Below are 26,491 nucleotides of genomic sequence, written 5' to 3'. Positions count from 1 at the left end.
TAGAAAAAGAAAATGAAAAAGTAATACTTGAAAATTAAGAACACTCTTTAAACGTGTTCTTCTCTTTTTTTCAGAGTAAAAAAGGAGTCAGCATTCAGTTCAGCAAAGCAGTTTTTGTTTCACATAATTTCAGATTTCACAACTTCCATATGCTACCACAACAGACATCGAACAAGTAGATGCAAACATATAACCTGTAGGACATTACTTGATCAGAATGAAAACATTAAAATACTTTTCAGCTTTTATACTTGTGCACTGCTGATATACCTAATTTTAGGCCCATCAGACATAAAGGTACTAAAAAAATTCAGAGTTGTATTTAAATTAATAGTTACAGTATATATCCATCCATAGATAAGATACAGAACTAACAATACACCAGTTGAAACAGTCTTCAGTGCTTCTTCAGCATGTGACATGTGGAGCTCTCATAGCATTAAAAAAAAAGCTAAATAAAAATTATAATACCCCTGAGACACCAGAAAGCATAAGTCTCATTTTCCTGATAGGAAGCCATTATTATGCATTATCCATGGACTTGCATCTGAACTACAAACCTATTCCGTTTTGTTGTCTTCTATTCCAGTTGTTTACCTGCTTAAGTCACTGACTCCACTAAAAAAGGGCCACTATACTACCAGGATATCCAAGTTAAAACTAGCTGGTTTCAGAACTGCAACATAGCTGGTTACAAACTGCATATTCCCTCCTTCAATACAGGGAAGTAGCTCCCGCTAGAGATGGAATACTTTACTATAAAGATCATTAATCTGTTTCCACATGCAATTCCTTTTACTGTCCAAGAAATTGCTGGGTAGGATCACAGCTCAACTGCAGAACGCACAGAGATACTATATACAGTCTAATTTTAAAAGGGTTTGAGCACCTATCAACTATGACAGCACTGATCCACGGAACAACCTTTATAATGTTTTTGCCTTCTAGATTACTGCTTTTAAATCACATATGCACTTACCATATATCTTGTGGCAGGTTTAAAGTTATGCTGCCTTTGATTTCATCCCCAAAGCGCAGATACCCTAGAGTGGCTAATGAGATATACAAGGTCATGACTATTCCCATGCCAATGTTCAGCGCCTGTGGGAAACGTGTAGTGTCCTTCATTCTGTTTTCCAATGGGAGTACCTGGAAATAGAGGGAGAATCAATTACATTTTATGTCCTCAGAGTAAAACTACTTTTCTCCCCCCTTTTCAAAGCTGATTTCCAAAATTCAGGTGATTTTGTTGATAAATGAGATTAAAATAATGTTTTACAGCCTGGAAGATCACAATGTTTTATGCACCCAATAGAAAAGTTCAAATACTGAAAAACACCTATCTTGGTTGGAAAACAGCATCAGTGTGGAAATATAAAGCAATGTTTATAGGTCAGAAAAACTGACGAGAGAAACTTATGGTGCCCAGATGAAAATACATAGGCAATATAGGTAACATTAATTTTTTTGTAACAGAATTGTTCAGAATCCAAGGGTACTTCTCATATTTTTATTAGGTATGTCTGCACTGTCAGTCTCCATCACAGACAAACCTACCATGCACTCAGTTGACACAGAAGCTCATGCTCAGCAGTCAGCCTCAGCTCTGCCCAGCAGGGAAGCTTACATCCATGACTACCAGAATACAAACCCATGTTCTTTTTCATTTTTCTGACAGAGATAGGGCCAGGCACACTAAGCACTGCTTTTCCTAAACACAGTGTAGGTGCTTTGAGCCCGAACTATAGCCAAGTGACGTTGCTGGGCTTGCCACCACTTCAGAGTGAAGATACAGCCATTACAACCATTACTGCATGCAGTTTGCTGGAAAGATTGCCTTTTACATGTACTATATAGCATACAGAAAAACACACTTAGTAAGTTCCAACTTACATTTTTAGCCGCCAAAACAAAATTTCCAGGCAAGGCAGGAAAACCAAGTAACGAGCTCACATGCTGCTCTTCCCACCTTGAATTTCATCAGCGTAACACATCCTTTTACATCTTCATTAAAACACAAATTAAAGGTACATGGATGCTCCTAGACAAGCATACTTTCCCTATCTCTTTCAGGAGAACTGTACACTCATCTCAGATACTCAATATGGGATATAGTTCAAGATTAAGACACCTAAAGTTGTATGTCTACATATAAGTAAAACGTCCAAGCTTCTGTAATGAAGATCTAGTCAACATAGTCAGTGGAATAAAGATCACGGTTCAGCTTATCTTTCAGTAGACATACAGGTTATATTTGATTAACAGTATGGCACCGTAATTAAACAAGCTTGTTGTATCTGATTAACACTTATGTCAAATCTAATACAGACAAAACAGTTTCAGTGCAACAGGGCTGCCCTGTAAAAGCTAATGTCCGTCATAGAAAATTGCTTTTTAAATGACTGAATATTTACTGGTTTCAATTTAACCAAGGTAAGTTTTGAAAAAAACAGATTTCATGCACTAATTAACAAACAAATTGATATATTTGAATTGCTGCCATATTATTTTCTATAGGGCACTCATTGCTTTCCTCCTGGATTTTCACTTCCTGACCTATCATTGAGTATCACCACTGCCAATCCATCCCATGTTGTTATATTTCTCCTACACTAGAAATCCGGAAGAAGTCATTTTATATTTGGGAACAAAGAGATCTCTGAAAAGGTGCACATATGGAGGCATTTCAAAATTTTCATTCATCTTCAATTAAAATAAATCATACATCTTAACTGAGGATCTTCTTCATATAATTCAGAGCCTCCACTGCTGATGTTTTTCCTCCAGAAAGCAATCTGAGCTTGCGCTGTAACTTTATCTGGTTGAGAATGCAAATTTTAAACCAGGAAGAGTTTCAAAACTAAAATCAATTTTTACATGACAGTGTTGAGCAGCAGGAAAAATACAACAAAAGACACGTGGCTGAAAGTATCACTTTACTGCCACACAGACAAAATACATTCATTCCTCTAAATGAATTAAGCTTCTGTGTCCATATAGTACCTATCAAGTCATCTCTTTATATTTCACACCAAGACCTCCCAGGTAGGACAGATGGTACTTCAGGTTCTTTTGTCCTCAGTTGCAATTAGATTGTTTTAATATACCTCCTTATTAAGAGCTTTGAAGGATGAAAATTACAGGCAATTTTTCCCCTTCATCTGGGTTTTCCCATTCTTGACTTCCTACAAACCAACAGCATTTGGGGCTGGATCAGTAATAAAAATGCTCACTCAGCACATATCTGTTAATTCTCTGGTGATTATAAAAGAAATATATTTTCTGCATAAGTTCTGCCATGTTCTACAGCTTCTGGGAATCTTAACAAGCATAAATTGTTAAAATAAGATCTTATTCCAAGCTATATTATCTCTTCAGAGCTTTAATGGCAATTGCTTGCCCAGCTTACAGATATCAGGAGTCTCTTAAGTTCACTGGCCCAGAGATTTGATTTCCACAGTCTCCAGCATTCATTTCATACGCTCCTGGCAGAAGGAGGGCAGTGAATTCAGATACACATGCCAGCCATGAAAAAAATCTCATGTTTTAGCACCATGACTTCTGGCAGGAAAGGGATCCTGGAGACTGCCTGCCCCTATGAATTGCAAAAGCAATGTATAAGGGACTACTAATGGGGAAAAAAATTTCCTGTGGTTCCACAGTCAGAGGGAGCTCAAGTCAAAGACTACAGGACCGTTCACTATGATGGATGCGTGCATTGGAGGAGGTCCAGCAGAGAGCCACAAAAATGATCAGAGGGGTGGAACACCTCTCCTATGGGGACAGGCTGAGACAGTTGGGGTTGTTCAGCCTGGGGAAGAGAAGGATCCAGGGAGACCCTATTGTGGCCTTTCAGTACTTAAAAGGGACTTATATGGAAGATGGGGACAGACTTTCTAGGAGGGCCTGTTGCAATAACACAAGGGGTAATGGTTTTAAACTAAAAGAGGGTAGACTCAGACTAGATATAAGGAAGACATTTTTTATGATGAGAGTGATAAAACACTGGCACAGGTTGACCAGAGAGGTGGTTGATGCCCCATCCCTGGAAACATTCAAGTCCAGGTTGGACGGGGCTCTGAGCAACCTGATCTAGTGGAAGATGTCCCTGCCCATGGCAGGGGGGTTGGACTAGATAACCTTTAAAGGTCCCTTCCAACCCAACCTATTCTATGATCCTATGCCTTCTTTCAGGCAAAAAAGCCCTGCAGGCTATTCATAAAAATGCAGAAGAGAAAGAAACATCCTACTTTTTGGCTACATTTTCAATTGGAATAGCAAAATGTTACATATGTATGACAAACACTGGCTATAGCCATTCTGAAAGAAAGACATTAAAAGAAAAGATATGTTTATATGACTGTACCAGATTTTAATAAATAACTATTATTAGTAATGACGTATTACACATACGCAATGCTTTATATCAAATGTAGGATGGCTTCCACTCCCTGTCCAGAGCGCAGGGCAGAAGGAAGCAGCGTGCAGCACCCGACAGCATTCAGGAGGTAAGCGAGCAGCAGTTGGGAGCCAAAAGACAGCGCAGTTACCCTGCTGAGCAGTGAAGGGACTCAGGTCCAGCCTCCCAAGGACTTGACTCCTCCGGAGCTCCAGTAAGCAGGACCAAGGCAGTTGGCACAGCCATTGCTGTAGGAAGGGGTGCGCAGGGAGCCCGGAGACATTGCTCAAGATTACGCACCACTGCTGGATCTCCATAACAGAGGTGGTGACTTGCTGCAGGGCAAGGTCCCCTGCACTGCCTTGAGCGGCCGCCCCTGGCACAGTCAGGGGATTGGACCAAGACAAACTCCTGAGGGAAGACACCGTCCAGATCTGAGGCTACAGGGACTGTGAGGTGCTCCTTCCTCAGGGCAGGGCTGAGGGCAATGGTCACCTCACCTGCACGAAGCATGTTCTGAATTGCCAAGCCAGCATGGACTTATCAAGCGTAAACCATACTTAGCCAATCTCATGGCCCTTTCTAATGAAAAGATTGGCTCTATGGAGAAGGGGAAAGCAGGGGATGTCATTTACTTTAACTGAGCAAGGCTATCCATGCAGGATCCCACAGCATCCTTTGTAACCAAAGTAGAGAGATGGGGACTGGATGGCAGGACTCCAAGTTAGGTGAAAAACAGTCTGGACTAGAGGGCTCAATGGGTACTGAGTTCAACTGGAGACCGGTTACTTATGTTGCTCCTGCAGGGTTGATCGTAGGGATGATGCTGATTAATATCCTTAAGGACCTGGATGATGTGACAGAACATACCCTTAGCATGTTGGGAAATGACATTAAGTTGGGGATAGTAGTTGGTACAAAAGAAAGAAAGTAGAGACTCAGTTCTGAGGGATGTCAACAAGCTGGAGGACTTGGTTGAGAGAAACCTCATGAAGCTCAACAAAGAGAAAAGCACAGTCCTCAACACTGGACAGAGTAATGCCATGCAGAAGTAGAAGCTGAGGACTGTCATGCTAGGGAGCAGTTCTGCAGAAAGGGACCTGGGCTTCCTGATAGACAAGAAGTTGAACATGAGTCAGCAGCCCATCTTTATGCAGGCTGTGTGTTCACATGGGCTACACCAGCAAGCAAATAGGCAGCAAGTCAAAGAAAGTGATTGTTCCTCTCTGTGGCACTTGAGAAACTGCACCTGGATACCATGTCCAGTTTTGGTCACCCAGTACAAGACAGACATTGATATATGGGGGAAGTCCAGCTGAGGGAGGTCAAGGTGGCTAGCAGGCTGGAGCACACGAGAGGCTGAGAGCTGAGTTAATTCATCCTGAAGAGAAGACTAGGGCAGGGAATCTCCTTGAAGCCTTCAGCTAACCAAAGGAAGAGAAGGCTTGCAAAGACGACTAAGCCAATTTCCAAGAGGTGCGCTGTCAAAGAATGAGAAGAAACAGTCACTAGTTGCAACAAGTGGAATTTTCAGCTGGACATAAAGACAAATAATTTTATAAATAGAACAGCTAATTGCTGGGACAGGCTACCAAGAGAGATTGTAGAGCCTCCATTCTCAGATAGTTTCATAGCTCAGCTGGATAGGGTCCCGAGGAAACTAATCTGGCTGAAAGTAGACCTTTTTTTGAGCAGCAGTTTGGACTTGACCACCTTCCAGAGGTCTTTTCGAACTTAATTTTTCTGTGGTTCTATGGACAAACATTGCTACCTCCAGCAAGATGCTATGATTTCTCATAGGCCGTATGTGAAAAAATTGAAAAAGTGATTATCAGGATAAATTTAATCTAGACATCAATATGTGAATTGAAGTAATGTGAAATCAATAAAATAAAAAGCAAGTACCATTTACAATTCCTCACAGGCAACCTACAGCTATTGCTCTATTCTATTATTAGCAGCTGTTTATATTTTATTTTTTAGTTTTTAATCTTTTTACATTTTAACAAACTTCTTTTTACAGGCAGACAAGTTTATCATATAATTGTCTGAAACTTAGTTCATAAAGGAAAACAAAGGACCAGTCATACATACTCTGTTCAATGTTCTTGAGTCCAGACGAAGCATTCAAATATAATTTTTTTAAAATTTCTACCTGTACTGCAGTTTTTTATCTTTTGCATTTAAACCCAGGCAGTCTGAAGACCCATGTTTCTCCAAGAAAACAAAGACTTAATTAAAAAAAATAAAAAAGCGATTCAAAAACATTATAGGACAATTCTCTTAAGCATACTAACTCTTGCTTTTTAACTATCCATTAAATCAAGTTTACTCATTAAACTCAATAATGTCACTTCATGCACACTGAGTAGGTCAAAACAAAACATACTACATCCAAACGTGTGTTCCCACATCATCAACCTCACTTTAACATTACAACCTTCATTTATAGTGAATTTAAGGAAAAGATAGGCAAAAAGAAATATAGGATAATAATACTGTTAGCTGAAAACACATTAACTTACTTAGATCTTGAAATTATATTTAAAAATGCTAATTTGAGTTAGTATCAGGACTAGATCCACCTCCAGACTGAGCAGATGAGGATGCTAATGCAGCCTTTCCTGCAGCACTCAGTCCAGGCGAGAGTGTCCCTTCCCAGCCTCAGCGACAAGCCTTCCCAGGTTCAGGCACTCTCCCTGAGCAGCAGTAGGCATTTTGAGACAGTTGCTGTCACTGCAGGAGATGCTTCCCTTGGCAGAACTGATCCCCACCGAAATTATACAAAGAACTTGAGCCAAGTTTTATACAGTATCCAGTATCACCTATTCCAGACAAGCTGAAAAGTTCTATACCTCACAGGATTAATATGAAGCCAGGTAACCAATTACATGTATATTACACAAACTCCCTGCTCCCTAAGCTGTTAAATTCCATCAGGATCCAAAAGATCCGTGAAGTGTTCGTAAGCAGACAGAGGCTGATGGGAGGTATGATGTGAGCCAGTGCTTGTTCTGACACTATGTCACTGTTGGGCAGCTGCTGTACAGATTTTCACTCTAAATTTCTTTCCAGTCCCTATATAGTCTCTGTTGCAATGACTGCAGAAAACCTAACATTTTAACTGAATGCAAAAGAGATAAGGTTCTTTTCACAAATACCTTTTAGTTTGGGTTTTAGTGCTTCCTTTTTCGAACACTGAAGCTGAACGTGCTTTCTTGTCCTTTTTTCTGGTGTGAGAAATTAATTTTACTCTTCTATTCTTTTCAATTATTTTTTTAAAAAGCTAACACCCTACCTGGATGATTGAATAGCTTTGAAAGGGAAAAAAAAAAAAACCAAAACCCACACCTCTGATTCTCGCCCTGTCCGATACTTGCATCATAACATCTTCTTTCAAAAAGGATGTTGCATCAATCCAGTATCTCTTACTAAAGCTTTGACATTGCTCTACCCTTGTTCAGACAACCATTTCTGCTATAAGAGGCAGTATCATTAATCTAGCCCAACACCTCCCACACTCTTCAGACCTATAACTTATCACCACATATACAGCCACTGCACAACCTAGTGATGGGAAATACTATGGTCACCGAAAACGTTGGGGAATAATCTTCTCTCCCAAGCAAGGTCACCGGGGGCAGAATGCTGGAGGTGAGAGAACTGTGAGATCCATGAGATGAGTTTACTTTCAGAGTTTCAAAGAGCTTTTTTTTTTTTTTTTTAACTTTTTTTTAATGGGTCTTTTCCCTGCTTCTGATTTCCATGCTCTGCTTCATGCTTTTTTGACCCCAGTTCACACTAGTCCTCTGTCATAGCCTTAAACACCTATGAAATCAGATATTTTAAACAAAACTGAGCCTTTTAATAATTTCTCATTCTCCATCATTTTTCTTCCTCCTCAATAGAATAAGTTCTCCATCTTTTTCTCTGTCACCTGCTTCACAGAGATCTTCCTATCATTTTTGAGACACTGGCACATGTCACTACTATTACCTTCTTTGAAACTTAATACTTTATTCCTTTAGTAACTATCAACCTTTGGGTTCTTAATTTACAAAACAAGCATAATCCATCTTCCTTTCATTCACCAAATAACTCAAAAGTACCCATAACTTACTGGCAAAGAAGCATAATCAAATCCTTGAAATAACCTAGCTAATCTACCATCATCCATTATGCAAAGTATCTTCCCTTTCATTTCAAGCTGCATGAAGTAGGTATAAACATCTCCCAGTAATAACACTGTCTCCTCATTCCTTGCCTTGAATATCCTGCTACAGTCAGCCTTTCTACAGCTAAGCTGCAGGGGACTGTCTAATTTTAACTCAACTGTACATTTTATAGGACTGGACCAAAAAAAACTATGAGAGAATCCAGCCTGCAGATAATTAGATAAATTGTGATTTAATTGTCATGGCCACTAAAAACTAATCTTGTAATGAATAACTTAATAGCAGACATGCTTGATGTTTAAATACATATGGTCATCTTTCCCTTTTTCAGGAAATACCACTAAAATGGCAAGAATGAAGCAAAACTCCATCCCTTACACTTTTAAAATAAGTATTTCAGGTAGAAGAGACAGCTATACAGATGTTTTTATTAGTTTAAGGTACAGACAACTCAAGAATTTTGGAAATTTAAATATATTTATCAACATTTACTCAGAAAAAAACAAAATCCATCTATAATCATGTCCTACTGCAACAAAATAAAGCTCTGTTTATTCAAAGCAAAAAAGCTGAGGAAGCTGATATCAAAGGTATTCAAGGTATGTAAACATAAATTCTACTACCTAACCCCCAAAGACAGAAGACTGAATCCTCAGCATACCAACAGAGCCCAGGCCTGGCCCATTCCTTCTTGTCTGCAGAAGGTACCAGTGAATTCATTTGTTCACTGAAAGATAGATCTACAACCCTACAGCACACTGGGGAACTGCCTGCAGAAAAAGTATGGTTTCTCCAAGTAAAACAATGATCATAACATACGTCATTATTACATCGCATGTTTTTCTTGCCTGTCCTTGTCCATCTCCTCTTTCACTGTACAGAAAAAGTCTTATGCAATATTTTGAGCAACAAGCTTTTATTCCATCACTTTTAGATAGATTTTTAAAGCTCAGTCTCTTGAGGAAGATACAGAACATCGCTATTTTGGAATAAGTGCAATAAGCAATCTAGTTTTCCTTAACAGATCCCTCATGACTGCAAATAAAAGGGTAGGAAAGATGCAAGCCAAGTAGTGACTGTACATCAATTTTTAGTGAAAGGTTTATACAAAATAAATAAATCCGGAAGCCGAGTTCTCATTACAGAACACTACCTTCTGAAATCTGCTGAGCAATTCCAATCGCTCCAAAACCCAATCTTATCAGATTCCACCAAAGAAGCTTCCTACCTGTTTCACCAGGAAAAAGAATTACTCATAACCACAAAAAAAAAAAAAAAAAAAAAAAAAAAATCTGTTGCCCAATTTTGATGGCCTTGATTTAACAATGCTTAAAGGATTTATATAAATCCTACTTAGCTTATCACCTGAACCTGGCATTTTCTGCAGAAGGTCTTTTTTCCTTTTTACTTTTTTATGCTTAAGAGCTTTTTTATCACTCCATTATGACATTTATTTAATCTTTAGCTTGCTCTGAAATTTAACAGAATCTATGCAAGTTTGTGTACTATCATGTCTTATCCGACTTCATTCATGAATGAAATCTGAAATGCTTCCCTACAATGCCAACTGAAAACTAAAAAGCAGCATTAGTTCTGTCACTAATATTTTAAAACATTTGTCCTGTCAAAATTGTTCAAGTGTTATATGCTTTGCTGTCATTTATATTAATATGCAATTTTATCCAACAAAACATATATGTCAATAGAAAATTATGTTCCTAATTAATCAGTTCCAGCCACACTCTTTAGTTTTACTCCCTCCCGCCCCACTGCATTTGGAACTGTAGCCTACAGACTATACAATACTATATTCTAACATGTCCTCTATAACTTACGCTACTCTCAAAATTTCTAGAAGATAAGCGATAAACGAAAATATGAGTTAGAAACACAAGCGTTGCTGGAGAGTGTATTTCAACCTACTGCAATAATACATCAAGGTATAGTACATGACCAAGTATTTCTGGACTCTTTCTGGCTCATGAGTTAAAAATTAAGTTTCCCAATGCTGCAATGGCACTTAAACCTCTACGCCAGCCAAGGATCAAACCCACATCAAATTTTAATCACCTTAAAATAAGTTATAATGAACACAAAGTTCTCACCTATCCATATCTGCTTCTTTGTAGGCAGGAGCCAAACAACCTATGAACTTTAATCTGTTTCAAAGCAAATGGTTTAAAAAAAGAAGGTCTTCCCAAAAGGTCTTCTGACTTTTCATCAAAAATGCTCTTTCACCCATATGTTGCTTTAGCTTCTAAAGCGGCATGGGACAAAGTATACATATATCGCAAGGTCCCACATGGGACTGAGCAAACTCCATGACTGCAGGAGTGAAAAAATAAATTACAGTATTTTCCATCAAGGATTAATGAGTATCACAGGAAATAAACAGGATTAAGGGTCCTACAAAGCTTTACAACTCCAAATACAGAAACTTCTCTATCCTGGGACAAGGAACATTGTAAACAGCCATGCACACTCCTGGACCAAGACAGTTAAAAACCAACAAGACCCCAACATAGGAAGCCTAGTAATAGAAAGGGGTTTGCATTCACATCTTATGTTTTAACATGACCATCATTGAAAGAAATAACCACCCTATTCTGAAAAAAAAAAAATCAATCCATCCAAAATAGAGGGAGGGAAGACATTGATTATTGTACTTGCTTTTCTTAGAAGACCAGAAAGTTTCATACACTTCCGTTTGACATGAGAGCATGGCACCTTGACAGCTAAACCACTCATGGCTTCCTTCCATGAAGCACTCAAATCAGCTCAAGTACAAGACAAGTTGAAGAATACAAAACATACCACTTCCTATTACAATCTTCTTATTTTAAATGCCTTCACCCTGACAACAATTTTCCTTTCCGCCTCTCCCATTTCCTTTAGGATTTTTTTTCTGCTCTCTTGACAAATTGATATGATTTTTAAGCCACAACTGATGCTTGCAAAAGTGTTCAACAGTGGATGATTAGGGCTCTTTCAAATCTGGGAGAACATGTATTCATAAAAATTTTTTAGTTTAGGAACACTATTCTTCAGTGAACATCCAAGAACACTACTGAGTTTAAAAGTCCTTTGACAAAATCATAGGTCTATTAATAGCTAGTATTTTGAGCCATACAATAAAATTGCCTTTTTTTTTTAAACTTGTCTCCATCATGTTTGATCCAATAAATGTAAATTACTGCATGACTTGCAGTAGATTTAATTTAGAAAATAAATATGTTCACAAAATATTAAGGAGGTAAACTAGAACTTACATTTTATTTATCAATATATATACACACACACATGCACACACACTGCAATGCCACCTTCATCAATGAAAAGGCTGTTCAGAGAGTGGGGAAGAAAACTATTATAGATGGTAAAGTTAAGATGCTGCTACTTAAAGGACAGATATGAAAGTCTAAAACTAAGGATGCAAGCATTTATTCTAGTTACCTGCTCTCCCCAGGAAAAGTTACTAACATTTTTGCATCTTCACAGCTATATTCAAAAAGTTTGCCATATAATGAGGACTCGTATTTAAATATTACTTAGACAATTCCATACACTGCAGACAAGTACTCACTCAGAACATATTGGAAAGCAGGAGGAAATCTTACCTGAGACCATTACAAGTAAGTGCAAAATGGCAGCAGCTTAGAAGGATTACAGGATGATGGGCCAGGGGGAACGAAAAAATCTGACACCAAAAAAGCAAAGTAACTACATAAAATATTTCTACCTGAAATTATTTAACTATGCTGTTTAATTATACATATAATTAGTATAAGAAGTATGTGTTTCACTCTGGCTCTACTGCACATATACTTCAGACAAGTTTTCCAAGACAGGGTCACATTGAAACAGAAGAATTAGCTTTTGTGCCTCACTGAAGCCATGTGTATCAGACCCCAAAAACTACCTGGCTCAAGCTGGCAAAGCAGAACACATGACAGCTTGGCACACTGTCACTCTTGCTCTTTACCCATTTTCCAAAGTCACTGAATCACATAATGATTAAGAAACATTTCAGGCGAGCAAGCAGTAAACTTAAAATGCCTTAGTTTCCTCTTTGTGTAAAAGCATGTGTATCTTAGGTTTTCTATGGAAAAGGAAACATTTGACTGTAGCAAGCATCAGGTATGGGATGCTGCCTGAAAGAAAGTTATACTCATGAGTCTGTGTTAGTAAGATTTGCCATAAATATAAGAAGTATTAAAGTTAGATTATGCACAGACAAATGGTTCTCCAGAGTAAAAGGAAGTTTCTCCATACTCAGGAAGTGCAGGATATCAGTAAGGAATATTTAACTTGATAAAGAGGCAATATCAAGTTGCCTGAGATTTTATCAACATTCAGCTGAATATGGCAGAGGATGAATTTTTTTACAGTTTCTGATACAACATTTTTTTTTTAAATCTGCTACATCTAATAACATTCTCTGTTTCTACACATTGGCCCATAATCTTTTTCCTCCTTTCTTACATTAATCATCTTCAGAAGACATCCAAACCATGTGATTTTGCACACTAGCTGTAACACGCCTGTTGCTGACATGACATTTAAAGTCTACGTTTACCATGTACATTTGTCGTGGTTTAACCCCAGCCAGCAACTAAGCACCACGCAGCCGCTCACTCACTCCCCCCCATCCAGTGGGAAGGGGGAGAAAATCAGGAAAAGAAGTAAAACTCCTGGGTTGAGATAAGAACGGTTTAATAGAACAGAAAAGAAGAAACTAATAATGATAACGATAACACTAATAAAATGACAACAGCAGCAATAAAAGGATTGGAATGTACAAATGATGCGCAGGGCAATTGCTCACCACCCGCCAACTGACACCCAGCCAGTCCCCCAGTGGCCAAATCACTGCCCCCCCCCCTTCCCAGTTCCTAAACTGGATGGGACGTCACATGGTATGGAATACACCGTTGGCCAGTTTGGGTCAGGTGCCCTGGCTGGGCATGAGAAGCTGAAAAATCCTTGACTATAGTCTAAACACTACTGAGCAACAACTGAAAACATCAGTGTTATCAACATTCTTCACATACTGAACACAAAACATAGCACTGTACCAGCTACTAGGAAGACAGTTAACTCCATCCCGGCTGAAACCAGGACAACATTTAGCAGCAGGTCATCTCTGCAGTCATCACATTCAGTCACCTACACTTGGGCGTCCAAATGCAAAAACATCCTCTGACAACTCTCACCTTTTGTATTTTGATGATACAAGCCTTTGCACCATCTCAAAAGAATGCCAATGAAAGTGATACACCCCGGGTCCAGAGATGCCCCAAGCAGATTTAGATGATGTCATGTTACCTGTTAAATGTCTGTTTCTGACAAATCCAGTCTGGTCTTAAAGACAACAGAAGAGTGCCATTGGGTTTCATTAATTTTTTTAAAGGATAATACAAATCTGGTGAAAGAATTTTTGACAATGAGAGGCTTTTATCTCAAAGCCACAGACCTAGCAAGCTCATCTGCATCACTTTCAAAATCCAAATAACGACATTTTAAAATTATAATCCACTTAGTTCTCTCTTTTTTAAATCTCCTGGAACTGGTTAGCTGCTGCCTAATGTGATTCCAGAGCCTGTCTTTTGGTATACAAATACCACCCTACCTTCTACTGCAAAACTGTGATAGCCAAGTTCAAAAGCAGTCTGAACAGACATCTTCAAGTAATAGGCTAAAATATCAGAAGCCTTATTTTCCAGACCTAAAATTAACATTGGAAAGTAACATTTTCTCTTTGCTAGGCTAATCAGTCTGCAGCACTCAACAGGGAAAAAACCCCATACTTAATTGTACAAACCATACTTAACTTAGCATACTTATATGTAATAGAGAAGAAAAATTCTTTCCTGTTTAAACGTTACGCATCTATTTCATCCTCATTCCCCCTGAAGCTTATACTAAAATATCACTTCCACATTTGGATTTGGCTTTTATACCTCGAACGAGAAAGCCAACAAGAATTTCACCGCAAAATATTAAGTGTAACTGCTATTACATAAACATAACATTATGCAAAGCTATTACCTGCACGTGGTAATGCTACAGACATATCCAAGCCTGACGGCTTTGGTTTTACACTATTCTGAAAAGTATGTTCAAGAGGTTTTACTATATTTGGGGCACACTCAGGAGCACAATCTGAAGTTACTTTTTAATTCACTAACAAAAACCTCACATTCACTACAAAGACAGACCTACTCACCTTTGGAATATGAAAGAAGCTCTTGAACATGGTTCTTACAGAATAACGTTACATGTTCTGTGAAAGACACATTCACTGCATAATACCACCAGCAGCTCCTGTATTCAAGAATTAGTGTTGGTACTCTCTTCTGTTCAGGCCTGAACACCAACCCCGTGATTTGCCAGGTAGCATCATTTGGCACAGGGAACCCACAGACAGAGAGAAGCTAAAGCACAAAGGGAAAGAAGCAGCTGCATATCCTCCCATCCCCAGCAGAGCCTTGTACTCAAAAAGGTCCACTGAGGGCTGAATATACATTTTCTTCATAGAATCACAGATTCGTTTAGGTTGGAAAAGACCTTCAGGATCACCAAGTCCAACCGTCAACCATGCCCACTAAACCATGTCCTGAAGTGCCTTGTCTACGTGCTTTCTGAATACTTCCAGGGACGGTGACACCACCACTTCCCTCAGCAGCCTGTTCCAGTGCCTGACAACCCTTTCAGTAAAGAAATTTTTCCTAATAACCAATTTAAACCTCCCCTGGTGCAACTTGAGGCCTAATCAATCATCTCCTAATCAACGTATTATTGTCTCATGTTGAAATCCCAAACCAACTCTAAACACTATGAATGATAGCCACCAGACTGGCAGTACCTGAGCTCTCAGTTGCTGTTTGCTAACTCAGTATTAAGGGATCACTGGGTACCCCTGTGTCATGGTTTAACCCCCGTCAGCAACTAAGCACCACGCAGCCGCTCACTCACTCCCCCACCATCCAGTGGGATGTGGGAGAGAATTAAAAAAAAAAAAAAAAAAAAAAAAAAAAAAGGTAAAACTCGTGGGTTAAGAACAGTTTAATAGAACAGATAGGAAGAAACTAATAATGATAATAGTAACAATAATAAAATGGCAATAATAATAAAAGGATTGGAATATACAAAACAAGCGATGCACAATGCAATTGCTCACCACTCGCTGACCAATGCCCAGTTAGTTCCCGAGCAGCGATCCCCCCTCCCAGGCCAACTGCTCCCAGTTTCTATACTGGGCATGACATCACATGGTCTGGAATACCCCTTTGGCCAGTTGGGGTCAGCTGTCCTGGCTGTGTCCCCTCCCAACTGCTTGTGCCCCTCCAGCCTTCTTGCTGGCTGGGCATCAGAAGCTGAAAAATCCTTGACTTAGTCTAAACACTACTTACCAACAAAGGAAAACATCAGTGTGTTATCAACATTCTTCTCATACTGAACCAAAACATAACACTAGCTACCAGAAAGAAAATTAACTCTATCCCAGCTGAAACCAGGACACCCTGCTGCCAACTCCTGCTGTTAGCACACAGCGATGATTACCACCCGGCTGCCAAGACATTCACAATTTGCAGCAGGTACCTTATACCAGTCAGCGGTGACCCCATTTTTACAGACAGCTCAAAACAGGGAGCAAAGAAATGAACAGCACAAGCAACAGACTGCAGCACTTTTTAATCCTGTTACAACTATCACTCAGAGTTTAGCATGCATTAACATTAATCAGCCCTTTGACAGCACTAACCTTATTTCTGCTGTAGTAGTTGTAGCAACAAACGAACAACTTGCCTGGACTTTACCAAAATGACAAAATTGTTCAAGTCTGCCATCAAATAAGAGTTTAGATTGATCTCGCAGGCAGAAATGAACAGCTCAAATCATCTTACTAATATAATCAATTCATCACATTAATTATTATTATTTTAATGAAAATATCACGAAATAGTTTTATAACACTGGCTGATGAAATGTTTAACTAGCTCTTAGTATTACACAAGTACTAGTTTCTAGGCACTGCCTTGGTTTATTTGAGATTCTATATTTCAACTATAAATAAGCTACCCTTCCTCCTTGGAGTTACTACAGACACAAGTTAGTAAAACTAAAGTTCTTAAACTCTATTTATCTACAGATCGACTATAGCCAAAGCAACAATACTCCAAATTACCTCCATACTGCTGATTTTCTTTTTTACACAGGGACAGCTAATCAGTCCTGAACTAAATGACAGATTTTAACCAAAACCCATGTTTGTACACACACCATCTAAAAAATACGCTTTCTCAAGATCAAGAAGAAAATCCTACTTGGAATCTGCTGAATCACTGCACCTTCCAGAATCACTTTTCCCTTTTCCCAAAATGAACAGGACTTTAGACTCCTCTGTTTAATTAGTCTCACTAATTTTAATAGAGTCACTGAAGAACTATGGTCATACTTCAAGTGATGACAAGTGCTGAACTAAAAGAACACAGAAAAATAAATCAATATCTAAAAATCAATATATAAAAACCTTTTTATAACAACAGGATGAGAAAAATCAGTGCTAGAGTATTTTCCCTGCAGCCAATTATTTGATTCAAAGAAACCAGAAAAACAGATGTTTCCATACTGAGCATGATGGCATTCTGAACTGCCAATTATTTTCTGTCTACGTTAGCCACTCCCCTGTTAATAAAACCAGAATCAATTAAGTATCTTTGAAAATAAATCCTCCTGACTGCTATGGCTAAGGTGTACTGTTTTATACAGTGCCTGATAGGTCATTTATTCCTCCACTCAAATTGTTGATCATTAAATACTCCTAGCAGGAAAGACCATTTTAAACAGAACAATGGTGGCAGAGAAACCACACCAAGGGCATTTTTCCTTTCATGTCAGGTTCTGCTTAAGATGACTTAACCAGCCCAAAAAACTCAGAATTTCATTTGCTGTCCCTGTTCATAACATTCAGTAATCTGGCAGCTCTCAGATGAGTACAGTGTGAATTAGCGTAAAGAATGTTTGGAATCCAGGAAAAGGAAAAATGAGGCCTCATAACTGTTTAAGGCTAACTTATTGCATTAAATGAATCAACCATAATCAAATTTTCTGATAAAATTAAGACTTTAAGCCTTCTGTTTTTAATGTAATATTCAGATAGCTTCACAGACGTAAGTGTTATTTGTAAGACTTTCCAGAATAAAATCTAAAATCAAGTCTCTAACATCAAGACTAAGATTAGGGAAATCCATTTTGAGTGCCGGCACTCAGAAAGAGCAAACTAAGGAGTCAATCTAATTCAATAGTGTGGTTTCTTTTCCTTACCAGAACTATTCAACCACATGGATATAAAAACAGTAATTAAGACACAAGGTAATATGTTATCACAAATGAGCAACTGACTATGTGAATATTCTTAATGCATTGTAATGTGAATTGAAACGCATTAGCTCACATCTCAGTGAAAGAATTTTAAATGTGTTTCACTTCACATTTGCAAGAGGTCACAAACACACATACAGATATATCACAGTTCAGTCTATGATGGTAACTTACGGAGCTGTAATAACTAGTTACCAATTAAATCAATCACCAAGAATTGTATGAAATATTAACTAGAGTGGAAATGTGTGTCTCTGCTTCACTCATCTTTTTTATTTCATGCTTAAACAATTTTATTTAGTACTGATTATTCAAATCCATAAAGTAATTTTTTTCTTCAAATCTTCTCTATGGTGCACGCAACTACAGCAAAGAATGCACACCAAACATTATGAATGTTCAAAATATCCCCGAGAGGCAAAGACATATTAATATCATTTTACATATAAATAAGAAACTTTAAAGCTCTAGATTTTCACTTCTACTATACTTTTAATTTGTAAAGGTACCTGCATTATTTTAATGGTCTTGTGTAATGTACACACACACACGCACAAAGCATATCAAACCATAATGAATATAAACATCTAATTAGTTTGTAAACATCAGTAACAAAGTGAAAAAACTAAAATGCACTCTTCATTTCCTTTGAAGAGTAAATTATGATCAAGTAAGAAATTGAGACTGCCTATACAGAAATACATGCAACTGTGTAATGCTATTATTTAATAATATCAAGCAATAATTTTATGTTTTAAAGGTACAATTCGAATGAACCCTACATTATATGCTCTTGAATAAAAGAAGGAAAAAAGTTTGGAGTTCTTAAAGATGACATTAGTAACAGCCAGGGATTCGATCAAGCACAATGCTCTGGGCAGTTCTTTAAAGGTTTACATCAGAAGTCAGTGTTCCTACTGCTGATGGAAATTTAAGGAGCTGTCTAACGTGGCATCTAATGTGGCAGAAAATAATTACCATACATCAATTCCCTACCTATAATTCAATAAACTACTACTACCGAATGGGAACCCTTCCATACTTCCTGAGGCTCACAGGACTCTCATTTGGGATTTTCTGGCTACAAATACACACCCACGTGCTGGGCAGTACATGAGCAAATCTAATACAACTGGGATACATATCAGACCCACTGTACGTGACTTGCATTTCCCCACATGCAGTAAACACAGTCTGTCCCAGACAGAATATACTATTTAAGAGCAACAAGCTTAGTATGGCACAATCTGATTCACTGAGCATGGGTTTTTTGCCCAAGACTTGTAGGCATCAAACAATCCCAGACAAATGGCTGATCTTCCATGACGGAACTTCCAGATCACAAAAGGGAAGATGTCCGGATACACTCAGAAATATGGCAGCTAAACCTCTGCATCAGTCAGTTCACAGTTTGAGAAACAGTCAAGAACAGTTTGAGAAATGGAGACTCACAGTCACTAGATCCACATATCCCATGCGTGAAAACACACTTTTGCAACATAATAGGAGTTAAAATGTTCTCCTATTCAGCTCTTCTGGCAGTGATAACACAGAAGCAGGGTGTATTCTGGTTTAATGCAGTGCTGACAGTTCCAGAAAAGAAAAAAGATTTGAAAACTCTCCTGTGTTACATTGATGACAATCATTTCAGATTAATGGCATGCTGGTTTGGGGTTGGTTTGGTTGGGGTTTTTTTTGGATGGTGGAGGTGTTGTTTATTTGGGTTTTAGGGTTGGGTTTTTTTAGTTTTAAGCATACAGTAACACTTGCTGAAGTGCGTAATTATACTAGTAACAAATAAAGTGTATATAGTAATTTCCCAACAGTTTAAAGACATTATGACCTACCATTCCCAGAAGCTTCCTTGGCTACATTTTTAAAATATGCCATGTGGAACAAAAGTGCTATCTCGCAAACTTTGCTAGTGTGAGATGCAATCAGAAAGCCCTCAGAAACAGGAAAAAGTGAGTGAGAGATTTAAAAAGATCCACTTTTAAAACCCAAATTTTCAGTGATAAATCTATTTAATTGACATCTTTCAGGAAACAATGAGGAACTGAGGTTCATTGTCAGAAGGCCATGAATTAAAAAAATATTCTTAAATTTCTATCCTTTTTCTTATCATCTCCATATCTGTCAAGTCAGATCTATAGACAAGTTTGAAGCAGGAAGAATAATACATTTCTAATAAATGACTGTCCTCTGTGATCCCAAAGGAAAAGAAGGATGCTGAATAGGTTTCTATTTTTACACACTCATCACCTAAAACTGAGCTGCTGAATCATTATAATTATAGTATCATCATATTATTAGCTGAGTATTAGATTATTATATAGCATATTATGATACTAGTTATTATTACAGTATTGTCTCACTCTATTTAGAACTAAAGACATTCTTGTAATTTGGGAAGGTGCTAAGTGTCCCAAGTAGCAATCATTATTCACCAAACTCCCCTTTGAAGGGGATGTTGTGTCCTCAACTTTTGCCTCATTTGACAAGATAAATTAACCCTTTTCATATCAACATGGGAGATTATTGTTTCAACAAAAACAACTAAATAACAACAGGAGTAAAACTGCCAGGTGTCCCATCGTCTAGCACAGACTCAGATTTTTTTAAGTCAGTAAAAAGCACTTACCACACCAATTCCTTCAAAAGCAAATATTGCAGTCCCAAAAAACAGTGGGTATTTCTTCCAGCCAACCACAGGAGGCAATTTTCGAGGATCTACTATATCCTGAAGAAACAAAGCAAAACAGTGCTATGTGAAGCACATTAGCTGTTCCTACAATTTTGATTGTTGTGTTATGCTATAGGAGAGAAAACTCAGTACGTGTTGACAGTGGTGTATACATTGCTATTTACAATCCCTGGTTTTCCTCCCAAACTTAGTCCTATATACATATTTATAGCCGTCTTCCCACACACACACAGACAATTGCAGATATATTTATTCTAGTTTCATATTAGTGACACTAGAAATACTAACATTCAAAGTATCACACTGGTGTATATGAGTGAGCAACAATTAAAACAAAAGGGAAAGCTCACACCTCAAGCTTAATCTTCTGCAAACTTATGCTATTCTCAGAGTATTGCATTTTTTAATCTGTTTTCATACTGGACAAATATTCTTCGTAACCATAAGGGACAGTAAAAGAAAATCTTTTTAATACAGGCTGAGTTCCTGCAGAACAATTAATGACTATGTCCCCCAATCTCTTCTGTGTAACCTGCCTCCTCACCCAGCCAATACCTCTTGCTGGCTTTTCTGCCTTCATCCCCATCCTCCACTTCCCCCTTGTCTCATAACACTCATGTGAAAGCTTTCTCAAACAACAGTAGCACTCACCACTTATCTACACAGTGTGCAACAGTGTCTATCACTTATCACTTTTCAAAAATCCTAAGAAAGAAAAACGTAGAGGTTTCTAGATGTGATTTTTTTCCATTATGGAATGCCTCCAAATATAAGAAACAGCCACAACCCAGAAAATGCAACAACTATTCAACTTCTCAGGAGGTGGAAGTCTGTAATATGTATTCTTAAAGGGTAAGTCTTAAATTTTTCCTGACTGTACTGGAGAAACACTAGAAATAAACGTTGCTGTTGAAATTGTTCTTGTGTTGCAACAAAAAGATTGACCCAGATTAAAACCTTGCAAGTTCTATGTGCAACCCATAAAAATTCACATATTCTTCCACTCAAGGACTCCAAGACGTTACAATACATATTTTTATTAAGTGCAGCAATATTACTCTTTCTTTCAAAAGTACTGTAAAAGTCTGGTTTAAAGCATGTCTCAAGTATTAAGGCACCTCCTTAAATTAAGATGCCTCCATTAAATACAAGATAATTCTGCCTTTCAGAAATTGTCAGTCAGTATACATCCATCAGAGACCAACTGCCACATGCAACAAATACAACTTGCCACACTAAAAACAAAACAAAAAAAAAAAAAACTTTTTTTCATACTCACTCTAACAATATACTGGTAAATGATCACCAGGCTGACAGCCATGGACAGATTGGCAAGCAATGAAAGAAAGGACAGGCTCTTAAGGTCACGAATAAAGACCAGGAGGATCATGAATGGCAGGAAACACAGCATATATATGCGTAAATCAGTACTCCTTTTCTCAGAAGAACTGCTGGTGGTACTGACATTTATGGGAGTAGTCTTGTTTTCCAAGAATCCTTCATGGACCTGTAGAAAAAAAAAAAAAACAAAAAACAAAACGTGAAAGTGTCTTTACCCCACCAACGACTAAAGAGGAAATCCACATGAGCAGTTTAGATCAGATTCATTTCAGAAACAGAGAGTTTGGTAAAATGCATGTAAGCCAGATGGATCTAGGCCTAAATATTAGTTTTAATTTTCCTGAGGAGAGTAAAATGACCAACTGCTATTGTACCTGACTTCAGTGCCTAACAATCTTATGCCTTTGCCATGCACATCATAGCAGCACACATACAAAATAAAGTTAGAATATGAACTCTTTCTTTTAATTCAAATTATTTTATTTTTCACTCTTTACTCTTTTATTAATCAGTGTTAATTCAACTTTAAAAACCATGAGCTCTGAGAGATTTGAGAGTCCTGTATCCATTAAACTGATATAAATTAATGCCTATAGATAAACAATAGTACACAATGTAAAAGTGTTATTACGTTTGGTGTACATAACATTACAATAGCTGTCTATGGTGCAGTTCAGAAAACTGAGTTTGGCACTATTCACAATTCTCATTGCTTCTTTTGGAAAAACATTAATGTGGCCATAACTGCCAAAATTTGTTTTGTGGAAATATATTCTGTGCTGTGTGCACACCACAATCAAAACATCAAGAGCTGGTGGTTATTCTGCTTGCTGCAAAATGGTAATAGTTCAAATCCATTTGTTTTAAATCTTATCATGCCTTTTCCCTAGGAGCTTATCCTTTCCTTTTCCCTTACATTGCATTCACCATCTTACAGATCAGCACATGACTGTGCTTAATCTGTCATGCTGCAGAAAGCCTTTAGCTTGATGACTATGAAAAGATACCTAGACAATGAAGAAAGAAAAAAAAAAAAAAATAGAGTTCCTTATAGCACAAAGAGACTTAAACAAAAATGGGAAATAAATATCCTGGACCTATAGCAGCCTTCCAGTACCTAAAGGGGGCCTACAAGAATGGCTGAGAAGGACTTTTTACAAGGGCATATAGTGATAGGACAAGGGGTGATGGCTTTAAACTGAAAGAGGGTAGAGCTGTATTAGATGTGAGGAAGAAGTTCTTCACTGTGAGGGTGGTGAGGCACTGGCACAGGTTGCCCAGAGAGGCTGTGGCTGCCCCATCCCTGGCAGTGTTCAAGGCCAGGTTGGATGGGGCTGTGAGCAACCTGGTCTAGTGGAAGGTGTCCCTGCCCACGGCAGGGGGGTTGGAACTAGATGATCTTTAAGGTCCCTTCCAACCCAAATCATCCTATGATTCCATGAATATATAACAAAACAACTGAAGACAATACTCTGACTCCTAAGTACTGTCAGGCAACCAAGTACTATAGCACTTTCTTAAAACTTAATATAGAACTGAACTCAGAGAAAGACTGTATAACCCTACAATCCCAGGAAGTGTACAATGTAGCAATTCTTAAATATTATTATCCTTGTCACGGTTCACAGGCATGGTCCCAAGACTGATTAATTTATGGGCAATTTTTTCAGTGTGGTTTGTTCTTTAGGATGCCAGTTATCATCTGTGCAAGTGAAATAAGATCATAGATCCTGCCTCAAAAATCCAAACACGTTAAACTGTTACAATGAAAGGAGAAAGTATTACCATTACACTTTAAGTTTTTACGTAGTCATGGCAGTCTTAACCGAACACCACAATTACCAGTACTTAATGCCATCTATTTTATAGGTCACTGTAACTCAGGGCTATTAGTTTTTTACTTTGAGGAAGAGGACAAAGTGGAGAAAAGAGGACAGGTTGGAGATACGGTAGGCAATCAAGGCATCATTTGCACTATGAGACTTTCACGAGGCAGAGGGAGTTAGTTGATAATGTAAGACCAACTGTATATAGAACAAGTCATTCAAATTGGCAAGTTTGCCAAAACTCAGCCTTCACAAGTCTAGGAGAAAAAAAAATTGCACAATTCACTTTATGTCCATTGTTTCAAATAATCCACAAACTCAGGAAGACAGAATTAACTTAAAATTCTTTTCTCTGTAACAAAAAACACTACACAGATTTTTTCAGTATGAAAAAGGGAAAGATACAAGATACAATTCTGCAACCACATGTTTTCCAGAAATCTCACTTTAAATGACAAGAGAGGACACCAGTCATTATGGAAACACTGATCATTTCCACCTTGCAAGAATCTTAAGTGTCACTTACAAGATGTTAGTTTTCATTAAGATAATGGTTTTAGAAAGCTACGGAGAAGACCTAAATACATTTAGAACTGAATTCCAGTGAATTCATGCAGCTACAGTAACTCCACTTTGCCAAGCAATATGTCAAACACTTAACCAAATTACTTCCCTAATGCCACATGAAGTAAAGCTCTCTGTAGAAGTTTCTATTTTAAGTGTGGTGGGAAAGCAGGAAATACAGAACAAGCTCTTAACAGCCTTTTGCTTTCACAACAGTCTCGTGTGTTTACTTGCTTGCATGCATTCACAGGTAGCCAGAGCTGCTCTGCCCACAAGGACATATAAGAGGTTTTCTAAGAATGACAGTGTGATTTGAGCATGTAAGTCCTGCTGAAAACCTCTGCTACAATAAATATTTAACCTAATGTGCCTTCTATTTACATAAATGTCTGTAAGCCTGATGAGCTATTTAAAAAAAAATAAATTATTCCTAAAGAAAAAACTGCAGGCAGGATACAGTTCAGGTTCTAAAATGCATTTTTACAAAACCACAGTATAAAACAGCTTCTACTCAAATCATTTCAAGAATTCAAACACTTCGGTTTCTCTTAAGACAAAAACATTCTATTTTTGTACACAAACCCCAATAAAAAGTTCCTAAAATTAGAATTATTTTTTTTTCTATTAACACCACCAAATTCCAACTAGATAGTCAACCAGAGTTCACTGGCTAATATGGCTGGAAAATGTTGTATACAATATTCTATATAATTCTATTCAAGACTAGGTCTACTGTGATCACATACCCTGACAATGGGCTTAAGATCAGATCATACCTCCACATTATGTTAGGTAACAGTGGTCATACAAAATAGCCTTTATAATTATCTGCCTTTTATTTTCACAAAAATACGAGGAAAGCACAGAACATACTACAGCTGCACACAACCTCTCCACAACCATTATCAGATGAATGAATATCGATGCAGAATTAGCAAAACACAGCCAGTGAAAATTATCAGACTGTGACACCCTGACCCTAGTTTCCCACCTCCCACTTGCATGTTTCAGATATGAGTTATATTCCTACAATAAGCCACAACACTGTATTCTGCTTTACAATACTGTAAGCATGGTACCTCTTCTCCCCACACTCTTCCCTGCCCCAGCATCACCAGAGGAAGGAAATGGAGGCCAAGCGGATTCTCAAAAATGTCATGACATGCAGGAGCCTGCATCAGATCGTGTCCCTTGAAATACAGTTTAAAGAAAGAAGCCAGGGCATCAAAGACTTTCTAGCTGGGAGGAAAGAAAGAAAAAAGATTAAATTCTGAACCCGCTCAGCACAGATTAATATTTTCAGTAAAGCAGATTTGCAATCACAGCTGTCCTAGCCTCAGCTATCAAAAGCACCTACTTCTTGTACGTTTTTAACCCAAAAGCTGCAATTCTAGGTCTGGAATAAATGTCAGTTCCACAAAATTCACAGTCTTCCTGCTGCCCCTTCCCCTCTCCCACACCATCTCTCATTTGAGTCACTTTGCCTTGTCAAACCTCCTATCTACTACCCAAAACATTGTATTCTCAACAGTCTTCTCCATTACCTCATCCAAAAATGGAGGTTTGAATTCACTGAATCATAGAATAATTCAGGTTAGATGGGACCTCAGGAGGTCTATAGTCCAATCGCTTGCTCACAGCTCCATCAGCTATGGGTTCAAACCAGATTGTTCCTCACCCCTTTGTCCAGCTGGGTCTTGAAAACTTCTAAGGATAGAGACTGCACAACCTCTCTGGGCAACTGGTTCCAGTGTTTGGCTGTCTTAAAGTTTTTCTTTGCCTCAGGTCAGAAACTCCCGTGTTATTTTACGACCACTTTCTCTTGTCCTCCCACTTGACCTCAGTAGAGAGCTTGGTTCAATTTCCTAGACGACATCTTTGCAGTCCTGAGGGGGCTGCTCTTAGGTCCTCCAAAAGCCAGCTCTTCTCCAAGCTGAACAAACCCACTTTCCCCAGCCCTCACAGGGCAAGTGCTCCAGCCCCAACCATTTCAACAGCCCTCCCCTGAACTCACTCCAGTTTGTCAATGTCCTTCCAGTATTGGGGATATCCAAAACTTGACAGAGTATTCTAGATGTGGTCTAACCGATGTGAAGTA

General features: G+C 38.2%; 1 protein-coding gene across 1 annotated transcript in view; it reads right to left on the bottom strand.

Moving 5' to 3' along the window:
* The window catches only part of SLC36A4 (solute carrier family 36 member 4), a 119,760-nt gene that overhangs the window by 67,771 nt on the left and 25,498 nt on the right, over positions 1–26,491 (bottom strand). The window contains exons 7-9 of the mRNA XM_075050108.1: positions 21,942–22,169; positions 20,600–20,698; positions 980–1,149 (exon numbers count right to left, since the gene is read on the bottom strand). Coding sequence (XP_074906209.1) covers positions 980–1,149; positions 20,600–20,698; positions 21,942–22,169 — 497 coding nt within the window. The remainder of the gene's footprint in view (positions 1–979; positions 1,150–20,599; positions 20,699–21,941; positions 22,170–26,491) is intronic.

This window comes from Buteo buteo, chromosome 18 (genome assembly GCF_964188355.1).
Source record: "Buteo buteo chromosome 18, bButBut1.hap1.1, whole genome shotgun sequence".
Taxonomy (NCBI): Eukaryota; Metazoa; Chordata; class Aves; order Accipitriformes; family Accipitridae; genus Buteo; species Buteo buteo.
The sequence above is the reverse complement of the archived record's forward strand: the minus strand, read 5'-3'. Positions and strand labels throughout refer to the sequence as shown.